At 49.3% G+C, this 24,550-nt stretch overlaps 1 protein-coding gene across 9 annotated transcripts in view; it reads right to left on the bottom strand.

Moving 5' to 3' along the window:
• Nucleotides 1–22,513, bottom strand: part of LOC115166797 (transducin-like enhancer protein 3-B) — a 64,378-nt gene extending 41,865 nt beyond the window's left edge. For 4 of the 9 annotated variants that reach the window (XM_029720610.1, XM_029720612.1, XM_029720613.1 and 1 more), the window contains exons 1-7: nt 22,055–22,513; nt 21,181–21,386; nt 20,225–20,325; nt 19,839–19,902; nt 18,088–18,132; nt 8,363–8,425; nt 8,013–8,087 (exon numbers count right to left, since the gene is read on the bottom strand). In XM_029720610.1, coding sequence (XP_029576470.1) covers nt 8,013–8,087; nt 8,363–8,425; nt 18,088–18,132; nt 19,839–19,902; nt 20,225–20,325; nt 21,181–21,204 — 372 coding nt within the window. In that variant the 5' untranslated portion in view covers nt 21,205–21,386; nt 22,055–22,513. Of the gene's footprint in view, nt 1–7,982; nt 8,088–8,362; nt 8,426–18,087; nt 18,133–19,838; nt 19,903–20,224; nt 20,326–21,180; nt 21,387–22,054 lie in introns of all 9 variants that reach the window. The other 5 variants (XM_029720611.1, XM_029720615.1, XM_029720616.1 and 2 more) reach the window with 2 other exon arrangements.
• Between the last annotated feature and the right edge of the window lie 2,037 nt (nt 22,514–24,550).

Below are 24,550 nucleotides of genomic sequence, written 5' to 3'. Positions count from 1 at the left end.
CCTTACAGTAACCATCCTCTACCAGGACCCTACAGTAACCATCCCCTACCAGGACCCTACAATAACCATCCCCTACAGTAACCATCCTCTACCAGGGCCCTACAGTAACCATCCCCTACCAGGACCCTACAGTAACCATCCCTACCAGGACCCTACATTAACCATCCTCTACCAGGACCCTACAGTAACCATCCTCTACCAGGACCCTACAGTAACCATCCCCTACCAGGACCCTACAGTAACCATCCCCTACCAGGACCCTACAGTAACCATCCCCTACCAGGACCCTACAGTAACATCCCCTACCAGGACCCTACAGTAACCATCCTCTACCAGGACACTACAGTAACCATCCCCAACAGTAACCATCCCCTACCAGGACCCTACAGTAACCATCCTCTACCAGGACCCTACAGTAACCATCCCCTACCAGGACCCTACAGTAACCATCCCCTACCAGGACCCTACAGTAACCATCCTCTCCCAGGACACTACAGTAACCATCCCCAACAGTAACCATCCACTACCAGGACCCTACAGTAACCATCCCTACCAGGACCCTACAGTAACCATCCCCTACCAGGACACTACAGTAACATCCCCTACCAGGACCCTACAGTAACCATCCCCTACAGTAACCATCCTCTACCAGGACCCTACAGTAACCATCCCCTGCAGTAACCATCCCCTGCCAGGACCCTACAGTAACCATTCCCTACCAGGACCCTACAGTAACCATCCTCTACCAGGACCCTACAGTAACCATCCTCTACCAGGACCCTACAGTAACCATCATCTACCAGGACCCTACAGTAACCATCCCCTACCAGGACCCTACAGTAACCATCCCCTACAGTAACCATCCTCTACCAGGACACTACAGTAACCATCCCCTACAGTAACCATCCTCTACCAGGACACTACAGTAACCATCCCCTAACAGGACCCTACAGTAACCATCCTCTACCAACACCCTACAGTAACCATCCCCTACCAGGACCCTACAGTAACCATCCCCTACCAGGACCCTACAGTAACCATCCTCTACCAGGACACTACAGTAACCATCCCCTACCAGGACCCTACAGTAACCATCCTCTACCAGGACCCTACAGTAACCATCCTCTACCAGAACCCCTACAGTAACCATCCCCTACCAGGACCTACAGTAACCATCCCCTACCAGGACCCTACAGTAACCCATCCCTTACAGGACCCTACAGTAACCCATCCTCTACCAGGACACTACAGTAACCATCCTCTACCAGGACACTACAGTAACCATCCCCTACCAGCACCCTACAGTAACCATCCCCTACCAGGACCCTACAGTAACCATCCCCTACCAGGACACTACAGTAACCATCCCCTACCAGGACCTACAGTAACCATCCCCTACAGTAACCATCCTCTACCAGGACCCTACCAGTAACCCTCCCCTACAGTAACCATCCCCTACCAGGACCCTACAGTAACCATCCCCTACCAGGACCCTACAGTAACCATCCCCTACCAGGACCCTACAGTAACCATCCCCTACCAGGACCCTACAGTAACCATCCCTACCAGGACCCTACAGTAACCATCCCCTACCAGGACCCTACAGTAACCATCCCCTACCAAGACCCTACAGTAACCATCCCTACCAGGACCTACAGTAACCATCCTCTACCAAGACCCTACAGTAACCATCCCCTACCAGGACCCTACAGTAACCATCCTCTACCAGGACCCTACAGTAACCATCCCCTACCAGGACCCTACAGTAACCATCCCTTACAGTAACCATCCTCTACCAGGACCCTACAGTAACCATCCCCTACCAGGACCCTACAGTAACCATCCCCTACAGTAACCATCCTCTACCAGGACCCTACAGTAACCATCCCCTACCAGGACCCTACAGTAACCATCCCTACCAGGACCCTACATTAACCATCCTCTACCAGGACCATACAGTAACCATCCCCTACCAGGACCCTACAGTAACCATCCCCTACCAGGACCCTACAGTAACCATCCCCTACCAGGACCCTACAGTAACCATCCCCTAACAGGACCCTACAGTAACCATCCCCTACCAGGACACTACAGTAACCATCCCCTACCAGGACACTACAGTAACCATCCCCTACCAGGACCCTACAGTAACCATCCTCTACCAGGACCCTACAGTAACCATCCCCTACCAGGACCCTACAGTAACCATCCCCTACCAGCACCCTACAGTAACCATCCCCTACCAGGACCCTACAGTAACCATCCCCTACCAGGACCCTACAGTAACCATCCCACCAGGACCCTACAGTAACCATCCTCTACCAGGACCCTACAGTAACCATCCTCTACCAGGACCCTACAGTAACCATCCTCTAACAGGACCCTACAGTAACCATCCTCTACCAGGACACTACAGTAACCATCCTCTACCAGGACACTACAGTAACCATCCCCTACCAGGACCCTACAGTAACCATCCCCTACCCCAGGACCCTACAGTAACCATCCCCTACCAGGACCCTACAGTAACCATCCCCTACCAGGACCCTACAGTAACCATCCCCTACCAGGACCCTACAGTAACCATCCCCTACCAGGACCCTACAGTAACCATCCCCTACCAGGACCCTACAGTAACCCTCCTCTACCAGGACACTACAGTAACCATCCCCTACAAGGACCCTACAGTAACCATCCCCTACCAGGACCCTACAGTAACCATCCCCTACCAGGACCCTACAGTAACCATCCCTTACAGTAACCATCCTCTACCAGGACCCTACAGTAACCATCCCTTACCAGGACCCTACAATAGCCATCCCCTACAGTAACCATCCTCTACCAGGACCCTACAGTAACCATCACCTACCAGGACCCTACAGTAACCATCCCCTACCAGGACCCTACATTAACCATCCCCTACCAGGACCCTACATTAACCATCCTCTACCAGGACCCTACAGTAACCATCCGCTACCAGGACCCTACAGTAACCATCCCCTACCAGGACCCTACAGTAACCATCCCCTACCAGGACCCTACAGTAACCATCCCCTACCAGGACCCTACAGTAACCATCCCCTCCAGGACCCTACAGTAACCATCCTCTACCAGGACACTACAGTAACCATCCCCAACAGTAACCATCCCCTACCAGGACCCTACAGTAACCATCCTCTACCAGGACCCTACAGTAACCATTCCCTACCAGGACCCTACAGTAACCATCCCCTACCAGGACCCTACAGTAACCATCCTCTCCCAGGACACTACAGTAACCATCCCCAACAGTAACCATCCCCTACCAGGACCCTACAGTAACCATCCCTACCAGGACCCTACAGTAACCATCCCCTACCAGGACACTACAGTAACCATCCTCTACCAGGACCCCTACAGTAACCATCCCCTACAGTAACCATCCTCTACCAGGACCCTACAGTAACCATCCCCTGCAGTAACCATCCCCTGCCAGGACCCTACAGTAACCATTCCCTACCAGGACCCTACAGTAACCATCCTCTACCAGGACCCTACAGTAACCATCATCTACCAGGACCCTACAGTAACCATCCCCTACCAGGACCCTACAGTAACCATCCCCTACAGTAACCATCCTCTACCAGGACACTACAGTAACCATCCCCTACAGTAACCATCCCCTACCAGGACCCTACATTAACCATCCCCTACCAGGACCCTACATTAACCATCCTCTACCAGGACCCTAAATTAACCATCCTCTACCAGGACCCTACAGTAACCATCCGCTACCAGGACCCTACAGTACCCATCCCTACCAGGACCCTACAGTAACCATCCCCTACCAGGACCCTACAGTAACCATCCCCTACCAGGACCCTACAGTAACCATCCCCTACCAGGACCCTACAGTAACCATCCCCTACCAGGACCCTACAGTAACCATCCTCTACAGGACACTACAGTAACCATCCCCACCAGTAACCATCCCCTACCAGGACCCTACAGTACCATCCTCTACCAGGACCCTACAGTAACCATTTCCCTACCAGGACCCCTACAGACCATCCCCTACCAGGACCCTACAGTAACCATCCTCTCCCAGGACACTACAGTAACCATCCCCAACAGTAACCATCCCCTACCAGGACCCTACAGTAACCATCCCTCCCAGGACACTACAGTAACCATCCCCAACAGTAACCATCCACTACCAGGACCCTACAGTAACCATCCCTACCAGGACCCTACAGTAACCATCCCCTACCAGGACACTACAGTAACCATCCCCTACCAGGACCCTACAGTAACATCCCCCTACCAGGACCTACAGTACCATCCCCTACCAGGACCCTACAGTAAACACATCCCCTACAGTAACCATCCTCTTACCAGGACCCTACAGTAACCATCCCCTGCAGTAACCTTCCCCTGCCAGGACCTTACAGTAACCATTCCCTACCAGGACACCTACAGTAACCATCCTCTTACCAGGACCACTACAGTAACCATCCTCTACCAGGGACCCTACAGTAACCAATCATCTACCAGGACCCTACAGTAACCATCCCCTACCAGGGACACTACAGTAACCATCCCCTACAGTAACCATCCTCCTACCAGGACACTACAGTAAACCATCCCTACGTAACCATCCTCTACCAGGACCTACAGTAACCATCCCCTCCCAGGACACTACAGTAACCATCCCCTAACCAGGACCCTACAGTAACCATCCTCTACCAGGACACTACAGTAACCATCCCCTACCAGGACCTACAGTAACCCATCCCCTACCAGACCTAAGTAACCATCCCCTACCAGGACCCTACAGTACCATCCCCTACCAGGACCCTACAGTACCATCCCCTACCAGGACCCTACAGTAACCATCCCCTACCAGGACCCTACAGTAACCATCCCCTACCAGGACCCTACAGTAACCATCCCCTACCAGGACCCTACAGTAACCATCCTCTACCAGGACCCTACAGTAACCATCCCCTACAGTAACCATCCCTCTACCAGGACCCTACAGTAACCATCCCCTACCAGGACCCTACAGTAACCGTCCCCTACAGTAACCATTCTCTACCAGGACCCTACAGTAACCATCCCCTACCAGGACCCTACAGTAACCATCCCCTACCAGGACCCTACAGTAACCATCCTCTACCAGGACCCTACAGTAACCATCCCCTACCAGGACCCTACAGTAACCATCATCTACCAGGACACTACAGTAACCATCCCCAACAGTAACCATCCCCTACCAGGACCCTACAGTAACCATCCCTACCAGGACACTACAGTAACATCCTCTACCAGGACCCTACAGTAACCATCCCCTACCAGGACCCTACAGTAACCATCCCTTACAGTAACCATCCCCTACCAGGACCCTACAATAACCATCCCCTACAGTAACCATCCTCTACCAGGGCCCTACAGTAACCATCCCCTACCAGGACCCTACAGTAACCATCCCTACCAGGACCCTACATTAACCATCCTCTACCAGGACCCTACAGTAACCATCCTCTACCAGGACCCTACAGTAACCATCCCCTACCAGGACCCTACAGTAACCATCCCCTACCAGGACCCTACAGTAACCATCCCCTACCAGGACCCTACAGTAACCATCCCCTACCAGGACCCTACAGTAACCATCCCCTACCAGGACCCTACAGTAACCATCCTCTACCAGGACACTACAGTAACCATCCCCAACAGTAACCATTCCCTACCAGGACCCTACAGTAACCATCCTCTACCAGGACCCTACAGTAACCATCCCCTACCAGGACCCTACAGTAACCATCCCCTACCAGGACCCTACAGTAACCATCCTCTCCCAGGACACTACAGTAACCATCCCCAACAGTAACCATCCACTACCAGGACCCTACAGTAACCATCCCTACCAGGACCCTACAGTAACCATCCCCTACCAGGACACTACAGTAACATCCCCTACCAGGACCCTACAGTAACCATCCCCTACAGTAACCATCCTCTACCAGGACCCTACAGTAACCATCCCCTGCAGTAACCATCCCCTGCCAGGACCCTACAGTAACCATTCCCTACCAGGACCCTACAGTAACCATCCTCTACCAGGACCCTACAGTAACCATCCTCTACCAGGACCCTACAGTAACCATCATCTACCAGGACCCTACAGTAACCATCCCCTACCAGGACCCTACAGTAACCATCCCCTACAGTAACCATCCTCTACCAGGACACTACAGTAACCATCCCCTACAGTAACCATCCTCTACCAGGACACTACAGTAACCATCCCCTACCAGGACCCTACAGTAACCATCCCTCTACCAACACCCTACAGTAACCATCCCCTACCAGGACCCTACAGTAACCATCCCCTACCAGGACCCTACAGTAACCATCCCCTACCAGGACCCTACAGTAACCATCCTCTACCAGGACACTACAGTAACCATCCCCTACCAGGACCCCTACAGTAACCATCCCCTACCAGGACCCTACAGTAACCATCCCCTACCAGGACCCTACAGTAACCATCCCCTACCAGGACCCTACAGTAACCATCCCCTACCAAGACCCTACAGTAACCATCCCCTACCAGGACCCTACAGTAACCATCCCCTACAGTAACCATTCTCTACCAGGACCCTACAGTAACCATCCCCTACCAGGACCCTACAGTAACCATCCTCTACCAGGACCCTACAGTAACCATCCTCTACCAGGACCCTACAGTAACCATCCCCTACCAGGACCCTACAGTAACCATCCCCTACCAGGACCCTACAGTAACCATCATCTACCAGGACACTACAGTAACCATCCCCAACAGTAACCATCCCCTACCAGGACCCTACAGTAACCATCCCTACCTGGACCCTACAGTAACCATCCCCTACCAGGACACTACAGTAACATCCTCTACCAGGACCCCTACAGTAACCATCCTCTACCAGGACACTACAGTAACCATCCCCTACAGTAACCATCCCCTACCAGGACCCTACAGTAACCATCCCCTACCAGGACCCTACAGTAACCATCCCCTACCAGGACCCTACAGTAACCATCCCCTACCAGGACCCTACAGTAACCATCCCCTACCAGGACACTACAGTAACATCCTCTACCAGGACCCTACAGTAACCATCCTCTACCAGGACACTACAGTAACCATCCCCTACAGTAACCATCCTCTACCAGGACCCTACAGTAACCATCCCCTACCAGGACCCTACAGTAACCATCCCCTACCAGGACCCTACAGTAACCATCCCCTACCAGGACACTACAGTAACATCCTCTACCAGGACCCTACAGTAACCATCCCCTACAGTAACCATCCCCTACCAGGACCCTACAGTAACCATCCTCTACCAGGACCCTACAGTAACCATCCTCTACCAGGACACTACAGTAACCATCCCCTACAGTAACCATCCTCTACCAGGACCCTACAGTAACCATCCCCTACCAGGACCCTACAGTAACCATCCCCTACCAGGACCCTACAGTAACCATCCCCTACCAGGACCCTACAGTAACCATCCCCTACAGTAACCATCCCCTACCAGGACCCTACAGTAACCATCCTCTGCCAGGACCCTACAGTAACCATCCCCTACCAGGACCCTACAGTAACCATCCTCTACCAGGACACTACAGTAACATCCTCTACCTAGCTACCAACTTCACACACACACACACATATATACACACATATATACATACATATATATATACATATATATATATACACATATACATATATATATATATATATATATATATATATATATATATATAATATCAAAACAACATGTAGTGTACTTTGAACAAGAGAGAGATCTATGAGAAAGAGGGGCCTAACTCTTTGTGAAATGAGAGTTGAGACAGTATATTGCTAGTGGACTACCGGTCCCCTCCGTACATGCAGGTTTACCCCAGTCTCTGGCTGAATGAAGTAAAGTAAGAGGGGTACACACGGTGAGAGGCAGATTGGGAAGTCCACGTACCCCGATGATGGCATTGAGCTCAGTCATCGTGACCTGCTTGGCACGCTCAACAGCCTGAGCGACCTGCTGCTGGTGCTGTTGGGGAGAAACAGAGACAAGGTTTAGCCAACTTCAGCTAGGCTACTGTACAGCAAGTCTTCATGGTTATAGAGCCTGTTTCATAGACACATGTATTAAGACAGAATTAGGCTCATCTTGGGTTAAACTAATCAAAACCTTGTGAACAGGGATTAATAATAATATAGGGCCTGAAACGAGGCTCTATAAAACAGGCCTACACAACCATGGGAACACCAGAAGTTTTTTTTTAATGTTAAGACAATGTTAGGATGGATGTGTGGGGCACTCACCTCTTGTGACAGGAAAGGCATGATCTGTGCGAGAATTGCATTGAGCCGTTTAGCAATCTCAGTCTGGAAGAGAGAGGAGGAAGTAACATGGTGAGGACTAAATCAACAGCCAGCTTGGGTTACTAACAGAGAGAGAGGGAACTAATTCAACAGCCAGCTTGGGTTACTAACAGAGAGAGAGGGGACTACATCAACAGCCAGCTTGGATTACTAACAGAGAGAGAGGGGACTACATCAACAGCCAGCTTGGGTTACTAACAGAGAGAGAGGACTACATCAACAGCCAGCTTGGGTTACTAACAGAGAGAGAGGGGACTACATCAACAGCCAGCTTGGATTACTAACAGAGAGAGAGGGGACTACATCAACAGCCAGCTTGGATTACTAACAGAGAGAGGGGACTACATCAACAGCCAGCTTGGATTACTAACAGAGAGAGAGGGGACTACATCAACAGCCAGCTTGGATTACTAACAGAGAGAGAGGGGACTACATCAGCAGCCAGCTTGGATTACTAACAGAGAGAGAGGGGACTACATCAGCAGCCAGCTTGGATTACTAACAGAGAGAGAGGGGACTACATCAGCAGCCAGCTTGGATTACTAAGAGACACAGAGAAGATGACAATGTCAATGTTTACACCTCCACCGCACCTTCCAAGAAACCATTTCAGTTTTGGTTGGTTGAACACAGACAGACACACACACCACTATGCTTGATAACACAGCAAGGGCCTCACACACACCTAAATCCCTCAGTCCACTCCAGAGTCCATCTAGACCCCGGATGTCCCATTACTCTTAACTGAAATGAATGGGAGAGAAGCTCTCCTTAAAACAAACCAGCTCTGGTCTCCCTCTATCCCACATCCATTAGACAGCTGGCCTTATTTCATTAGCAGTTTGAAATATGATAATATCATTTGGGAGGAGGAAGACAAACCAGGGTAATACTTCACAATTACTACACAGCCATTTCACAGAAGACAGGGAGAGAAAGGAGAGGGGAGGCTGGCTGACTAGCAATATCTATCACCAACATCATTGGTATAGAGCGGGGGGGACAATACCCCGGGCCTGATTCAGACAGAGCACTTTAGAGCCCCACATTTGGAGGGCTGGATACAGTTCTGCTGCTCTTGAATATCCACAGACATAGTCGCCAAAACACAACCCTTTTCCTCCTAACTTATTTCCAGAGAGCAACAGAGGGAGAGACTTGACACTAAGCTAATCTAATTTGACTGTGTTGGGGAGAGAAGAACTAATGGATTGTGGGGCAGATGGCCCAGCAGGTGTATGTGAGCGTGGGACAGAGAGACGGGGGCTTTCTCCTTTGTTTCTTCACACATTCCTCTCATTTTACCTCGTTTAATAGTAAAGAGGGGATGGAAGAAAAAGGGGGTGGTAGTGGCCCTGCTGTGGTGTCACTTCTGTTTGACTCGGGGGAAGGAAGGAAGGAAGGAAGGAAGGAAGGAAGGAAGGGAGAATGAGGGGGTGGGGGGAGAGAGACCTATTCTGACCTGTCAGGAACTCACAACCCCCTTAACCCCAGGCAGACTCCCCTCACATCTCATTCCCCTCCTCCAATCCCTCCATCTACATCCTCCCCCTTCCATTCCTGTCCCCTCTCTCTCCTGTTGCCAGGGCAACGGCGGCCCAGCAGGCCCTGTCTGGCGGTGGTGATCATTATGTAAATTGGGCCTGGGCTTGACCATAGCAGGCTGTAAAATCATATTACGCGCACAGAGGCAGGTCATTAAATAGAATTTTTCTGGGCTGTCGATCAGATCAGAGGGAGGAGGGGAGCGCGGGGGGTGACTTGTCTTCATCCCTGGAAACAAGAAGAGACACACAGCTAGATCTGTAGAGGCTGGACTCAACCTAACAACCAAATATCCTCTGTGTTTCAACCACACTACACATAACATGCACAATAGACAAAACAGCCACCATTTTCAGCTGTTCATTCACTACTCCTCATATAAAGGGACTTGCATGGATTGGAATGCGCTCTGAGTTGAGTAAACACGCTGTTCTTTCTGGATGAGCGGCTCGCTGGAACACCAGGTGCTCAGACAGCCGTGACCTCACCAACGGTGTGCTGCCTTTAGGGTTCGTCCAGGTTACAACATTCCTGGAACGTTCTCCAGACCTTAACGTCGACTCTGGAGTACCTGTTCCTGTTCTGGTCAGCTGGTGAGGTACTCCTGGCTCCGACCAGAATGTAGAAAAAGTAGAAAAATGTATGAACAGAATGTATGGAAAGTGCTCTATAAATACTCAAACACAAACCAGGGGTAAGAAATCCTTGAGCAGCAACTGTCACTAATCTTGTCTTTTCTCCACAGAGGCAGGCATCCTCTCTCCGTTGAAAAGGCCTAAGATACCGACTGACCAAAAGCATCCAGGGAACGCCATTCAAAAGAGACAGAAACGCTTATATCGGCTGTCAAAAGGCCAAAACAACTCAGATGTCAGGAGAGAATCACTACCCAGTAAACACAGAGGGACAAGTAGCAGAGATTCAGTAGAATACTAGTCAGATGTCAGGAGAGAATCACTACCCAGTAAACACAGAGGGTAAAGTAGCAGAGATTCAGTAGAATACTAGTCAGATGTCAGGAGAGAATCACTACCCAGTAAACACAGAGGGACAAGTAGCAGAGATTCAGTAGAATACTAGTCAGATGTCATTTTATGGACACTTGTCAAAGATCTACTTATGGTTTCACTACACTCGTTCAGTAAATAATGCTACCTCATAACACCAGGGGCTGGGAATTGCCAGGGACCTTCTAATACAATATTATCCCAATACATAACTGTATAGAACCCCCCCATCACATTCATATGTTGGAGACCAAAGAAACAAAATGGTGCCAACGAGTGTTGACGACGTGGGAAGACTTGGACTGCCGAGCACCTAATGGGTCCAATTTCAGAGTGTACGCACGCACGGCGTCGACTCAACGCCAACAGCTTTTAGGCCAGGAGGCGGATAAAATAGGGTATTGTCACTTTAAGCCAATGAAAACCAAGCCCTTGAGCGGCGTGGCGGTAAAGGCTGTTCACTCCGGCTCCACAATTACAGGTACTCAGTGGCTCAGAGCTGTCTGGTGCTGCTAGCATAGAGGCCTCTCAGAGGATGGCCTTGTCAATAGCTCTGTGTTGAAAACCATTTGCCTGTTTGTCGCTGGAAGCCGCAAGCCGAGTGGAGAGAGGACGAGACTGATGAGGTTTCAATTGGCAGGAAAACAACTGGTGACAGGGAGTCAGTGTCACACGCTGAACGAGAGAGCCACAGTGGTTTATGATCCACACACACATTTCCCTATCCGTCTCAAAGACGTCACGCTACTCGGCCATCATCGCAATCCTCTGCCTCAGTAGCAGCCCCTCACTGTTCATGTGCAGCAGATCCCTTCTCCCAGCACCTCACTGTTCATGTGCAGCAGATCCCTCCTCCCGGCCCCTCATTGTTCATGTGCAGCAGATCCCTCCTCCCGGCCCCTCATTGTTCATGTGCAGCAGATCCCTCCTCCCGGCCCCTCATTGTTCATGTGCAGCAGATCCCTCCTCCCGGCCCCTCATTGTTCATGTGCAGCAGATCCCTCCTCCCGGCCCCTCATTGTTCATGTGCAGCAGATCCCTCCTCCTGGCCCCTCATTGTTCATGTGCAGCAGATCCCTCCTCACAGCCTCTCATTGTTCATGTGCAGCAGATCCCTCCTCACAGCCCCTCACTGTTCATGTGCAGCAGATCCCTCCTCCCGGCCCCTCATTGTTCATGTGCAGCAGATCCCTCCTCCCAGCCCCTCACTGTTCATGTGCAGCAGATCCCTCCTCCTGGCCCCTCATTGTTCATGTGCAGCAGATCCCTCCTCACAGCCCCTCATTGTTCATGTGCAGCAGATCCCTCCTCACAGCCCCTCACTGTTCATGTGCAGCAGATCCCTCCTCCCAGCCCCTCATTGTTCATGTGCAGCAGATCCCTCCTCCCTGCCCCTCATTGTTCATGTGCAGCAGATCCCTCCTCCCGGCCCCTCACCGTTCATGTGCAGCAGATCCCTCCTCACGGCCCCTCACCGTTCATGTGCAGCAGATCCCTCCTCCCGGCCCCTCACCGTTCATGTGCAGCAGATCCCTCCTCCCGGCCCCTCATTGTTCATGTGCAGCAGATCCCTCCTCCCGGCCCCTCATTGTTCATGTGCAGCAGATCCCTCCTCCCGGCCCCTCATTGTTCATGTGCAGCAGATCCCTCCTCACGGCCCCTCACCGTTCATGTGCAGCAGATCCCTCCTCACGGCCCCTCACCGTTCATGTGCAGCAGATCCCTCCTCACGGCCCCTCACCGTTCATGTGCAGCAGATCCCTCCTCCCAGCCCCTCACTGTTCATGTGCAGCAGATCCCTCCTCCCAGCCCCTCACTGTTCATGTGCAGCAGATCGGGGTCTAACAGTTTGATGTACCGTAAATTCCGGACTATAAGCCACTACTTTTTTCCCAGGCTTTGAACCTCACGGCTTAAACAATGTGGTTAATATATGGATTTTTCCCGCTTTCAATTGTTTCCCCCCCCAAAAAATACACATTCTGTGACGCGCTCAGTTTTTTGGCGGCATGAAGCTTTCATTAGACCAATGAAATTGCCGAACGGGTTAAGGTCAAACAACTTTTTGTTTACTGTTTAGATTAAATCGAGCGCTCTCAAACTTCCCATCATTCTGATTACGGTAGTCATTTTGTCACCCTCATCATGGTAAAGACACAGAGAAATGCATATGATGCAGCTTTCAAGTTGAAGGCGATTGATCTGGCTGTTGGAAAAGGAAATAGAGCTGCTGCACGGGAGCTTGGTCTTAATGAGTCGATGATAAGACGTTGGAAACAGCAGCATGAGGAATTGACTCAGCGCAAAAAAGACAACTAAAGCTTACTGCTAATTTTGTATTTTTTGTTACAAGCCGTGTTTCGTTAAAGCCTATTTATTTTTGTTACAAGCCGTGTTTCGTTAAAGCCTATTTATTTTTGTTACGAGCCGTGTTTCGTTAAAGCCTGTGTAAAGTTAATTTGTTTCAATGTACCGGTAGGCACCTGCGGCTTATAGACATGTGCGGCTTATTTATGTTCAAAATAATACTTTTTTTTTTATTCAGTGGGTGCGGCTTATATTCAGGTGCGCTTAATAGTCCGGAAATTACGGTATGCATTTACCTCCCTGTTGATTGGCTGGGAGCAGGGCCAGGGGCCACTCCTAATAGGCAGGGACACACTACTGAGACCTGACAGACAGATGCTACTGGAACCTGACACACACCCAGGAGGGAGGGCTAACTCACACAATCCTCCACCCTGTAACAAAGAGCAAAGAAAATTGTTGCTATTTTTCTACAAATCACGAAGTTCTTTAGGGGCCTGGAGAACAGACAGCCAATATTTCCTTTAATTATCCCTGCAACCAGGTACTTGTCCATGCCACTGGATCAGCATTCTGACTGACACATAAACCCAGTGGGGTGGTTGTAACACAAAACGGCTTCAACGAGACCTTCATGGTCTTGTGGGACTGTAGCAGCAGATCCAGGCTGACCAGAATGATGAAGCACGTTTCACAGACACTAGTAACCGCCATCCATGTGTGTTCTCCCAGGCCGTTTGTTTTGGCTCACAGACAAGTCGACTATCATCACCTTGGCAAACAATTCCTAGAATCCTGTGAAAATTATTCATTTGAACAAGCTCTCCCTTACACACACACACACACACACCTCTCTCCCTCCCTCCCACTCAGGCCACAAACAGGACTTCCCTAAATAAAGCTCCCTCTCTGTGAAGCCTCGTTATCGACAAGCAGGGGAGGAATTGAGCAAACACAGTGGAAAAACTGAGCGCCTGAGGAAGAAAGCCCAGGTTCTCAATCAGAGCAACAGAGAGAGAAAATATGAGAGAGAGAGACTAAGCAGCGAATAAGATGGAGTAACCTCTGAACTCCTCACACTGACACACAGAGACGCGGGCCTCGTTGCCGTGGCAGCCTAATGAGCTGCACTAATTAAAATCACTTATTGACAGCGAAGCGAGGGTGATTATCTCTGCCCCGCACCACCCTTGACACCCCACGCTGCCGCATCATAAGAGCTCTGTCAAAACAAAATCACCCCCATGGCTGCCATAGAGCCCTGCGCTGCCTACCCACCCGGGGCGCCGCCAGGATGTGTTAGACTATAACTATGTTTATATTATGTACATGCAGCTTTGTATTTAAACACATATCCATGTGTGTTTGAAGGGAGCACACACACAAACTAGCTCCACTGAAAAAGGGGGCAAAGACAGATAGCCATGTTTCCTCCACTACCAAGTAAATCCTACTCAGTGCAGGGGGAATAATATGCTGCCTGCATCCAATAATACAGACCAACCCTCCTCTCCCCCTCCCTTCACCACTAGCAACCTGGACAAGGAGAGATGCTCACCGTTTACACCTCCTCTCCCCCTCCGTCCCTCGACCAGCCTGCCTAAAGCCCATCCCCCCCCTCCTCGACCAGCCTGCCTAAAGCCCATCCCCCCCCTCCTCGACCAGCCTGCCTAAAGCCCATCCCCCCCTCCTCGACCAGCCTGCCTAAAGCCCATCCCCTCCCTCCTCGACCAGCCTGCCTAAAGCCCATCCCCTCCCTCCTCGACCAGCCTGCCTAAAGCCCATCCCCTCCTCCTCGACCAGCCTGCCTAAAGCCCATCCCCTCCTCCTCGACCAGCCTGCCTAAAGCCCATCCACTCCTCCTCGACCAGCTTGCCTAAAGCCCATCCCCTCCTCCTCGACCAGCCTGCCTAAAGCCCATCCCCTCCTCCTCGACCAGCCTGCCTAAAGCCCATCCCCTCCTCCTCGACCAGCCTGCCTAAAGCCCATCCCCCCTCCTCCTCGACCAGCCTGCCTAAAGCCCATCCCCCCCCTCCTCGACCAGCCTGCCTAAAGCCCATCCCCCCCTCCTCGACCAGCCTGCCTAAAGCCCATCCCCTCCCTCCTCGACCAGCCTGCCTAAAGCCCATCCCCTCCCTCCTCGACCAGCCTGCCTAAAGCCCATCCCCTCCTCCTCGACCAGCCTGCCTAAAGCCCATCCCCTCCTCCTCGACCAGCCTGCCTAAAGCCCATCCACTCCTCCTCGACCAGCTTGCCTAAAGCCCATCCCCTCCTCCTCGACCAGCCTGCCTAAAGCCCATCCCCTCCTCCCCGACCAGCCTGCCTAAAGCCCATCCCCTCCTCCTCGACCAGCCTGCCTAAAGCCCATCCCCTCCTCCTCGACCAGCCTGCCTAAAGCCCATCCCCTCCTCCTCGACCAGCCTGCCTAAAGCCCATCCCCTCCTCCTCGACCAGCCTGCCTAAAGCCCATCCCCTCCTCCTCGACCAGCCTGCCTAAAGCCCATCCCCTCCTCCTCGACCAGCCTGCCTAAAGCCCATCCCCTCCTCCTCGACCAGCCTGCCTAAAGCCCATCCCCTCCTCCTCGACCAGCCTGCCTAAAGCCCATCCCCTCCTCCTCGACCAGCCTGCCTAAAGCCCATCCCCTCCTCCTCGACCAGCCTGCCTAAAGCCCATCCCCTCGACCAGCCTGCCTAAAGCCCATCCCCTCGACCAGCCTGCCTAAAGCCCATCCCCTCGACCAGCCTGCCTAAAGCCCATCCCCTCGATCAGCCTGCCTAAAGCCCATCCCCTCGATCAGCCTGCCTAAAGCCCATCCCCTCGATCAGCCTGCCTAAAGCCCATCCCCTCCTCCTCGATCAGCCTGCCTAAAGCCCATCCCCCTCCTCCTCAACCAGCCTGCCTAAAGGCCATGTTCATACATCATATTACAGTGCTAATGACACACTGGCACAGCCCATCTCTCACGTCACATCACACTGAGAAGGGGGTGGGGGGGTAAAGAGGAGGAAAATAAACGACAAGGAAAGAGCGAGAAACCAGGAAAGACAGAAGAGAGATGAAAGGAACCAGAGGGAGACTAGAGAAGACAGTGTGATAGATGCCACAAATCACCTCGCCACTAAAAAGCCCGCTTCACGGCCCGGTGGATATTGACAGACTGTTTGACTGAGCACTGTTCCCCCTTCCTCTCTCTAAGGTGGCCATTTTGGCTGTTTCTCCAGTAGTGAGGCAGGTCTAATGTCTCCTCCATTCACAGCCAGGCTGAGGGAGGCAGCCCTCTGGTTGGCTTCCACTGCTGATTAATACTTTCTGCTGAGAGGCAGCTGACCTAATGAGGTTTTTGACTGGCTGGCTGGCTGTGCATGCTGCCTTTAGTGGAGTCAGACTCGTCACTGGGAGAAACACACACACACACACACACACACACACACAGTCCTTGCCAGACTTCACTTTAATCTTATCAAAGCAGCCCCATCAGGCCGCCTGCCCCGCTCGCTGTTTAGCCCGTCAGCGTTTTCACAGACAGGAAGGGAGTCAGTGTGTGTGTGTGTGTGCGCATGTGTTACTTTGAGGAGTGTATATGACTGAGGGCATAGACTAAGGTCTTGTATGTGTGCGTGTGTTTTTCAGGGGGCAATGAGAACGTGAGATGTCTGTCTGTGCCTGAGAAGCATTTAAGACTGAGGGGATCGACTAAGGTTGTGTGTCTGTGTCATTGAACAGTCAAAGCTCTTGCTTTCCAATCCCCTACAGACAGACAGACCACAAGGTGTCAGACATAATGAGTACGTTACATGCACACTGTGTGATTATTTGGGAATAATCAGATTAATATAATAGTTTGATTAAAACATTTACATGCTTTGCAAGAAAAACTAATTTCCCTAATAATAATCCTGTTTCCATGTAGCCATCTGAAATCAGGCTACCGGATCAGGCTACCTGATGGCACTCTGATAAATGCAGAAAATCACCAATCAAAATAAACCTACCACAGCGACCATGTTATTTTTGGGAAGCAGAATTGATTCTGAGTTTGGACATAAAGTTTGTATGGGAAAACTACTTCTAAGACACATGCATTCAGTTGTTCAGAACTCACTTGTCTGGCGCTAAAGAGGGAGGCTCTCGGCTGGTGCCAGCACAGGCCCCATACGCTGGACTGATAGAGGCCCCATACGCTGGACTGGTAGAGGCCCCATACGCTGGACTGGTAGAGGCCCCATACGCTGGACTGGTAGAGGCCCCATACGCTGGACTGGTAGAGGCCCCATACGCTGGACTGGTAGAGGCCCCATACGCTGGACTGATAGAGGCCCCATACGCTGGACTGATAGAGGCCCCATACGCTGGACTGATAGAGGCCCATACGCTGGACTGATAGAGGCCCCATACGCTGGACTGATAGAGGCCCCCATACGCTGGACTGATAGAGGCCCCATACGCTGGACTGATAGAGGCCCCATACGCTGGACTGATAGAGGCCCCATACGCTGGACTGATAGAGGCCCCATACGCTGGACTGATAGAGGCCCCATACGCTGGACTGATAGAGGCCCCATACGCTGGACTGATAGAGGCCCCATACGCTGGACTGGTAGAGGCCCCATACGCTGGACTGATAGAGGCCCCATACGCTGGACTGATAGAGGCCCCATACGCTGGACTGATAGAGGCCCCATACGCTGGACTGATAGAGGCCCCATACGCTGGACTGATAGAGGCCCCATACGCTGGACTGATAGAGGCCCCATACGCTAACAACCACTCTTTCAAAGTAGACAGATGAGGATAATGCTACATACCTGTTTGTGCATCTCAATGTTCAGCCCATAGGACATCTCATAGTACTGGAAAAGACAAGAGTCACATATAGAAACATTCATATCCCATTCATTTACTAGTTAGAATATCAAAAAAGGTAAATAGTGGACAAATGAAAACAAGCTGAGTTTTCCATGGGAGCCAGTGTGCATGTCAGAATGCTGGACTCCTGAGCAGGGCTAGGGGAGAGAACTAGCTGTCCTAGCAGTTACTGATTAACACTTCAAATCCTCCACCCAGGCCGGCTCAAAGGCTGTAGTGATCCCTCTATTTCTATCCCTCTCTTTGTTCTTCCAGCTCTTTTTGGGAGTCTAGGGGGTGAGCAAGGTGAACCGTGTCTGAGAGGATAGGGTAAATGCTAAGCTACAGGACTCCAATCCACTTCTTTTGAGCACAGTCCGATTTGAAAATGCTAAGTTGCTAACTCAATCAGTCTGGTGAAATACGAGTCTTTCAAAACAAATAGATTGTTGTCAATCGTAGATTAGACATCTGTAGCGATACGCACTATGAGGGCGTGAACCGGTGGCTGCCAGATGAGGCCTAGTTAGTCCATCCTGTTTATCTAACAACCCCCCTCTCACACACTACCGCTAAATCGGTGCATGCGTTTCCTCAGAATAAAGAAATAATGTTTAACTAAAGTACCAGTGCGTTTGGTTAAAGTCAATCCTGGCGTGGACCAATAAGATAAGAGGAGTTTATATGCACGGGGCTTCAGCTCAGAGTTTGGCCTCTCTGTTACATCATGTCTAGGGACTGACTGGTTATTTTCCATTCATTCACCAGCCCTTCTTGTGTTACCCAGAACATCAGCTAGGCTCTGAGTTGGATCAATGTTGTAGCTTGACAGTAAATACTCAGGCACAAATAACTTTGTACTATCTACACTTACAATTTCTATTTGATCATGGGGGGCTTTGAAAATGAAAATAATTATTTTAAAAAGGAATGTTTGAACGTGGATCAGCTGGAGCTGTTGTTTTGGAGTTAAGTCACGTTCTAAAATGGCAACAATGTAAAGGTTAATACTGCTATTTGTTTTTTAATGGTAATACTTTACTATGTCATCTACTTGAGGTCATTCAGCCATAGGCCACAGTGTGGTCTGCAAGTCATCCCAGATAAGAGGCCACCGCTAAACAGCTAGGCTAAAATATAAATGTCATACTCCACCTTGACTAACTAGTTGTCTACTTTGCCAGGGGGTCCATTCTACCCCCCCTCTCTCCATCCTTAATGAGAGCCCTGGGTGTCTTAGAAGGCCCTGGGTGTGTCAGAAAGGCCCTGGGTATGTGAAGGCCCATAGGCCATAGCTCACCCTGGGATAATACTGCCCTAAATAATCAGCTTCACACACAAAGCCAGCAGGCCAGTCATTAACCCTTAGGGGGTCAGGGGCATAAAAGAGGCCATGGAGCCATTATGACCCGCCCCAATCACACCCTGTTATCAACGGCCGGACATTTGACCTCTGGTGGAGATTCACAACAAACCCCATAGGCGCACACACATTTCCTCCAATCACAGGAGGCCCAATGTCCCTTTCTGGCCAATCACCACAGGGATGATCAACAATCTCAAATGCACCCAAAAATAAATCACTCAAATTGCCTCTGCAAACAAACACGGTTGAATCCGAGGGAAAATAATAACACATCTTACTAACCATCACATGCAGGGTTTTAGTTCCAGGAAGTGATTGTACATGTATGTAGTGTGATATTCTTACCATGACATAGTGACGCTGCATCTCTGTCTTCTCATTGGCCAGTTTGTCGTACTCCACTTTGAGACTGAAAGAGGAGAAATATGGTCCACTATTATTAGCCAATATTTATGCTTTATTACATTAGTAATACATGCTAGTCCAATTCACAGAAATCTAAGGTTAAAAACACAATACACCATAATCACTCAATATAGTTGTACCATGTGCAAAATCTAAATTCTACATACCCAAAATCAACTTGATATTACCAACAGCACCTTCACATTTCCCATAACAAACATGCCATGTAAAACCCAGTGTTAGCAGATATCTAACTAGATTGATCATGAGTAGCCTAGCCCAGTTCTTTCAGTTGAAGTACATCCTCTAAAAGTGGATGTCATTACCTGTGGTACTGGGCCTGCAGGAACTGAAACTCGTCTTTGATCCTGTCGCAGGACTCGGCCACGGTGAACTTGAAGCCAGGCTGCCCTGGTTGGTGTGGTGCCTAGAGAAAAGCAGTGTTGATATCAATAACCCCAATGAAGTGGTGGTGCAGCCACACCCATTACATAACACCTAGAGCTCAGCACATTTCTATAACATACCAGACTAACACATAACGCCTAGATCTCAGCCCATTTCTATAGCATAAGTCTATTTATAATCAATAGCAACAGAAAGATGGCAAAATAGTATCATCATCCTTCATCATGCTTTCTTAGCCTCCCTCTCCTATAGGCCTCTCTCTTCCGTGTAAAATTATTTTTGCTGCTGCTGAATGGTGGTTTGTCAGTGTGGTACCCAAACGTTCCCTTGAGCCCTGCCTGGTGGCCGTTTTTATAATGGTGGGAAGAACCACTATCACTCAAGAGTGCGATGACAGAGGCGGGTCAGTGCGCCCGTCCTCAAAGAGCACGGGAAGGGGGGGTGAGCGGAGAGCGAGGGGAAATCACAACCTGATTTGTGAGGAATTCAATGCATGCCAATGATGCCGTGCAGTAAGCTTGATAATTACAGCATATCCGCTACTGCTTCAATGCAGCAGCTTGGAGGAATTTAGAGGGTAACAAAAAAAACATTCGCTCAGAAAATATTTTTTTCCCCTCTTACATATTGGCCCGTCTTTCGTTATTAAAACTGCTCATAATAATAATAATCTTATACGTGAATCGATAGTTTATTTGCAGTTTCCTGTCGAAACGTGTTGTCGAGTGCCATAAACAGAGGGACTAGGCTACTCGACGTTCAGACCATAAATAGTAAGGTGCAGATCACGAGCTCGTGTCTGACAAGATCATTATTTTGAAGGCGGTACATTTGCATTAATTCGCAGAATAATCTCAAAAGCTGGGATACTTACCGGATGCCGGCCCTGTGGATACATCTTGAATGTATCCTTTTTTGAGGGAAATCGGGGGATACTTCAGTAATCCGAGTAGATGTGCGATAGTCCACCACCCCTCCCTGTGCGCACAAGCGGCCGGACAATGCCAATCCTCCGCAGCGGAGAAAACACTTCGACCCTCCGATCTCTCGATCTTTAATGTTGATTTTAAGCCCCTTTCCCTTCACCATCACAAACAAACATAACAAAAAAGCACAACAGAATGGATATTAGCCAAATTAATGGAGTAGGCAATAAGAACACGCACATAGCTTCAAAATATGTTCGTGACGACAGCAAGGAAATACTTGCTGAATTTAGTCAATGGCATATGCAGATTATAGCCTCTATAATTAAACTCAATATCATCGCCTGGTCCGTCTCTCAAAAATACATGTCATAATAAGCCGCTATTCTCGATTTGCAAATATTTCTCCGGCATGTTGGGAAATGGTGATATCTAAATGGGTTTGCTTGACAGGTTTGTTGGCGTGTCAAGCCTTCACGCTAGAGTGATAATAGGCTACACTAGCAGACGGAAAAAATACAATAGCCGCGTAGCACGGGTAACAATTTATCCCAAACCAAAAAGACCAGCCTCGCTACAATCAAAGTTGATACATTGTATGATGTTTTGTATTATCTGCAACAAATGTAACAATGTACTGTTCGCCGAGCTGCAGTGTTCGAGCGCAACTGGAAAACTGAATATTTGACAAAGCGGGCTTCGGGATTATGACATTCAGTCCACCAAGCTTGGTTATAAAACACACTGCTGTTTTCAAAGTAGCCCAGCCATGAACGCTACACCACCCGTCTTGTTAGCGGGCTCTTCTCGAGTCTTCTTTACCTTTGTCTCGATTGATTCCCCTCCCCTACGACGGCAGTAATCCCTCTGTTGAACGAATTTTCACAATCCTCGGCTGGTAACCTTCCTTATGAGAATGAAAAAATGATCCAAAAGTAATCGCTGGTCACATGGAATCCTTGTCCCAGCCGAGCCCTTTGGAACTTCGGTGATCTCGTGGCGCCGCACGACCTGCCTCGACAATGCCTTTCCGATCCGACGTCGGAGAGCCGTCGATTAGAACGAGTTGTTGACCGCATAAAACTTCCAAGAAACCCTTTCTTGGCTTAATGCAATTATTGACGAGTCTTCTAGTAAATCCAAATACAATTTCGTAAGTTAAAAGATGTTAAATCGTAGAAAAGTTGGATGTTGTAACGAAGCAATTGCTTGCATTCGATTTACCCAGTTTCTCCAACGCTTGCTGTACCACACACAGACTGTGCACTGACACGAGGACTCAACTGCCGCGAGAAGGCCTCTCACAAGCCAATCGGATTCTCCGAAGGAGTTTATCTGCATTGGCCTATCAGAGAGGGATGTCCCACGTGGGGTACATAGTACCCTTGTGTTCCCATTGGACTATGATATATGACATCATATATTCGCCATTTTGGATCTAAACTGGTATTCAACTGACGAACTTGTAATAAACAAAGGTAATTATAAATGTTTCTGCCACAAATGTCAGAATATACTGTTTGACTTTTAATCATTGATATATTAAATCCCTCATGTGATGCAGACATGGGCATGTGCAGCATGCCACACATGGTTAAATCTCCTATAATGTTAGATACAATGTAACAATCAAATTGAATGCCTAGCATGCCGTTTCTGGACTAAAAAGTGTCCTAGCAATTAAGCAACTATTTTTCTATATCAGCTAATTACTTGTCTCATTTAAACGTTTAGAATAGGCTATACGGCAGTTTATGAAATCTGAAACGCACAAGCACATTAAATGTGCTCTGAAGAAAGTGTGTTCTATAGTTTATCTTAGAAGATCCAGCCTACAAATAGCTTAATCATTTAGGACTGTAGTGTTTAATGAAGGATTTGCTCCATCACATAGTTTTGAAAGCCTATAATTAAGAACGATTGAATGTAATACGTCTAATATGAATACTAGAAAATGGGATTAAATGTATTCATTGATCAGACTGATTTGATCGACCTACATTTTTAATAAGACCTCAACCATCAACAAGCTTTTTTATCGGCAACGCTGAAAGGTACAACATGTCTGCCCCCGAGGAAGTCAGCCTATCACGTGTTGCTCGCTATACTCAGCCCCACGTGGGGCTCCCCTTCCCCGTCACTGCTTGTTATCCAATGGATGTGCAGCTGTCTTACCTCCTCGCTTACAATTGGCCAGAGGCAGCAAAGGCTGTCAGTCAGGATCCCATGCTGTCAATCAATACCACGCGGGGCTCAGCGCTGACAAATGCCTGTGCTTCTCCCCCTCCTGCCTGCAAATAGTCCCTGGAATGGCTGCTTAATTAGCTTCGAATGGCTTTTCCTTCCAGCTCAAACAATCTGTCACTACCATGTGGTAAAAAGAGCCTTGCATAAAACAAAAGAGGGGGGGGAGGTGGAGTTAGTAGGGGCTAAATATCAGTTTGATTCCCCCCCTCCTCCACCGAATACGTTTGTATTACCGCAAAACAAAGCATTTACCTCGCTCTAACATTGGCTCATTGCAGCCAACAGTTTCTGTCTTCATTGGGGTTTGTTTTTTTTCCTCCGTAGAACAAAAATGTGAGATTATATGCATTTTAATCCCTTGTTTTTGGAAAGCTGGCCTATAAGCAAGCAGGATGAGGCCGTGATAGTGTTCTTCATGGCCTTATAGAAATGTAAATATAGGGTATAAGCATGTTTGCTAAATAACGGTAATGATTTATTACCAAAGTCGACATCATGTCTGTGAACCTAATTATTGCTCCTGTTTACTCAACATCACTAAATTATTCATCGCGCTAGAGAGTAGTGCGAATTATGCTAGAAGTCAAATATGGAATGGGCCTATACTAAAACGACCTAGTTTTATACATGGTTAACAAAGTAATATTTCATTCTGACTTTTCCACTATGTGAAAAATCCATCTTTTTTTTTCTTTTTTTTACCACAACATCTGTGCAGACCTGAAAGCAGGAAAAATAAACATGGTATACATTTTAAAGTGTAAGCTATGTGTAAATTATAAGTTAAAGACATTTGCTTCAGATTAACCTTCAAAAGCCTGAAGATATCACCACTTTAATTGGATGCCTCAGATGTTTACGCTCAGGGAGACTAGCAGGGTCATTCCTCAAAGGAGGGAGCAAATGACCACTCCTCATTGGCTACCTCATTGTAAACTTTGGACTGGCCCACGTGGGCTAGTTGAGGGCTGGAACAAAGACTCTGGGCTGAGGTCGAATGCATAACAAAAGGCCCCAAATAGTAAAACTGGGCCAAAGGGCTGCTAGTCTACCAATTTTACTAAAGTATGG

This window comes from Salmo trutta, chromosome 29 (assembly GCF_901001165.1).
Source record: "Salmo trutta chromosome 29, fSalTru1.1, whole genome shotgun sequence".
Classification (NCBI taxonomy): Eukaryota; Metazoa; Chordata; class Actinopteri; order Salmoniformes; family Salmonidae; genus Salmo; species Salmo trutta.
The sequence above is the reverse complement of the archived record's forward strand: the minus strand, read 5'-3'. Positions and strand labels throughout refer to the sequence as shown.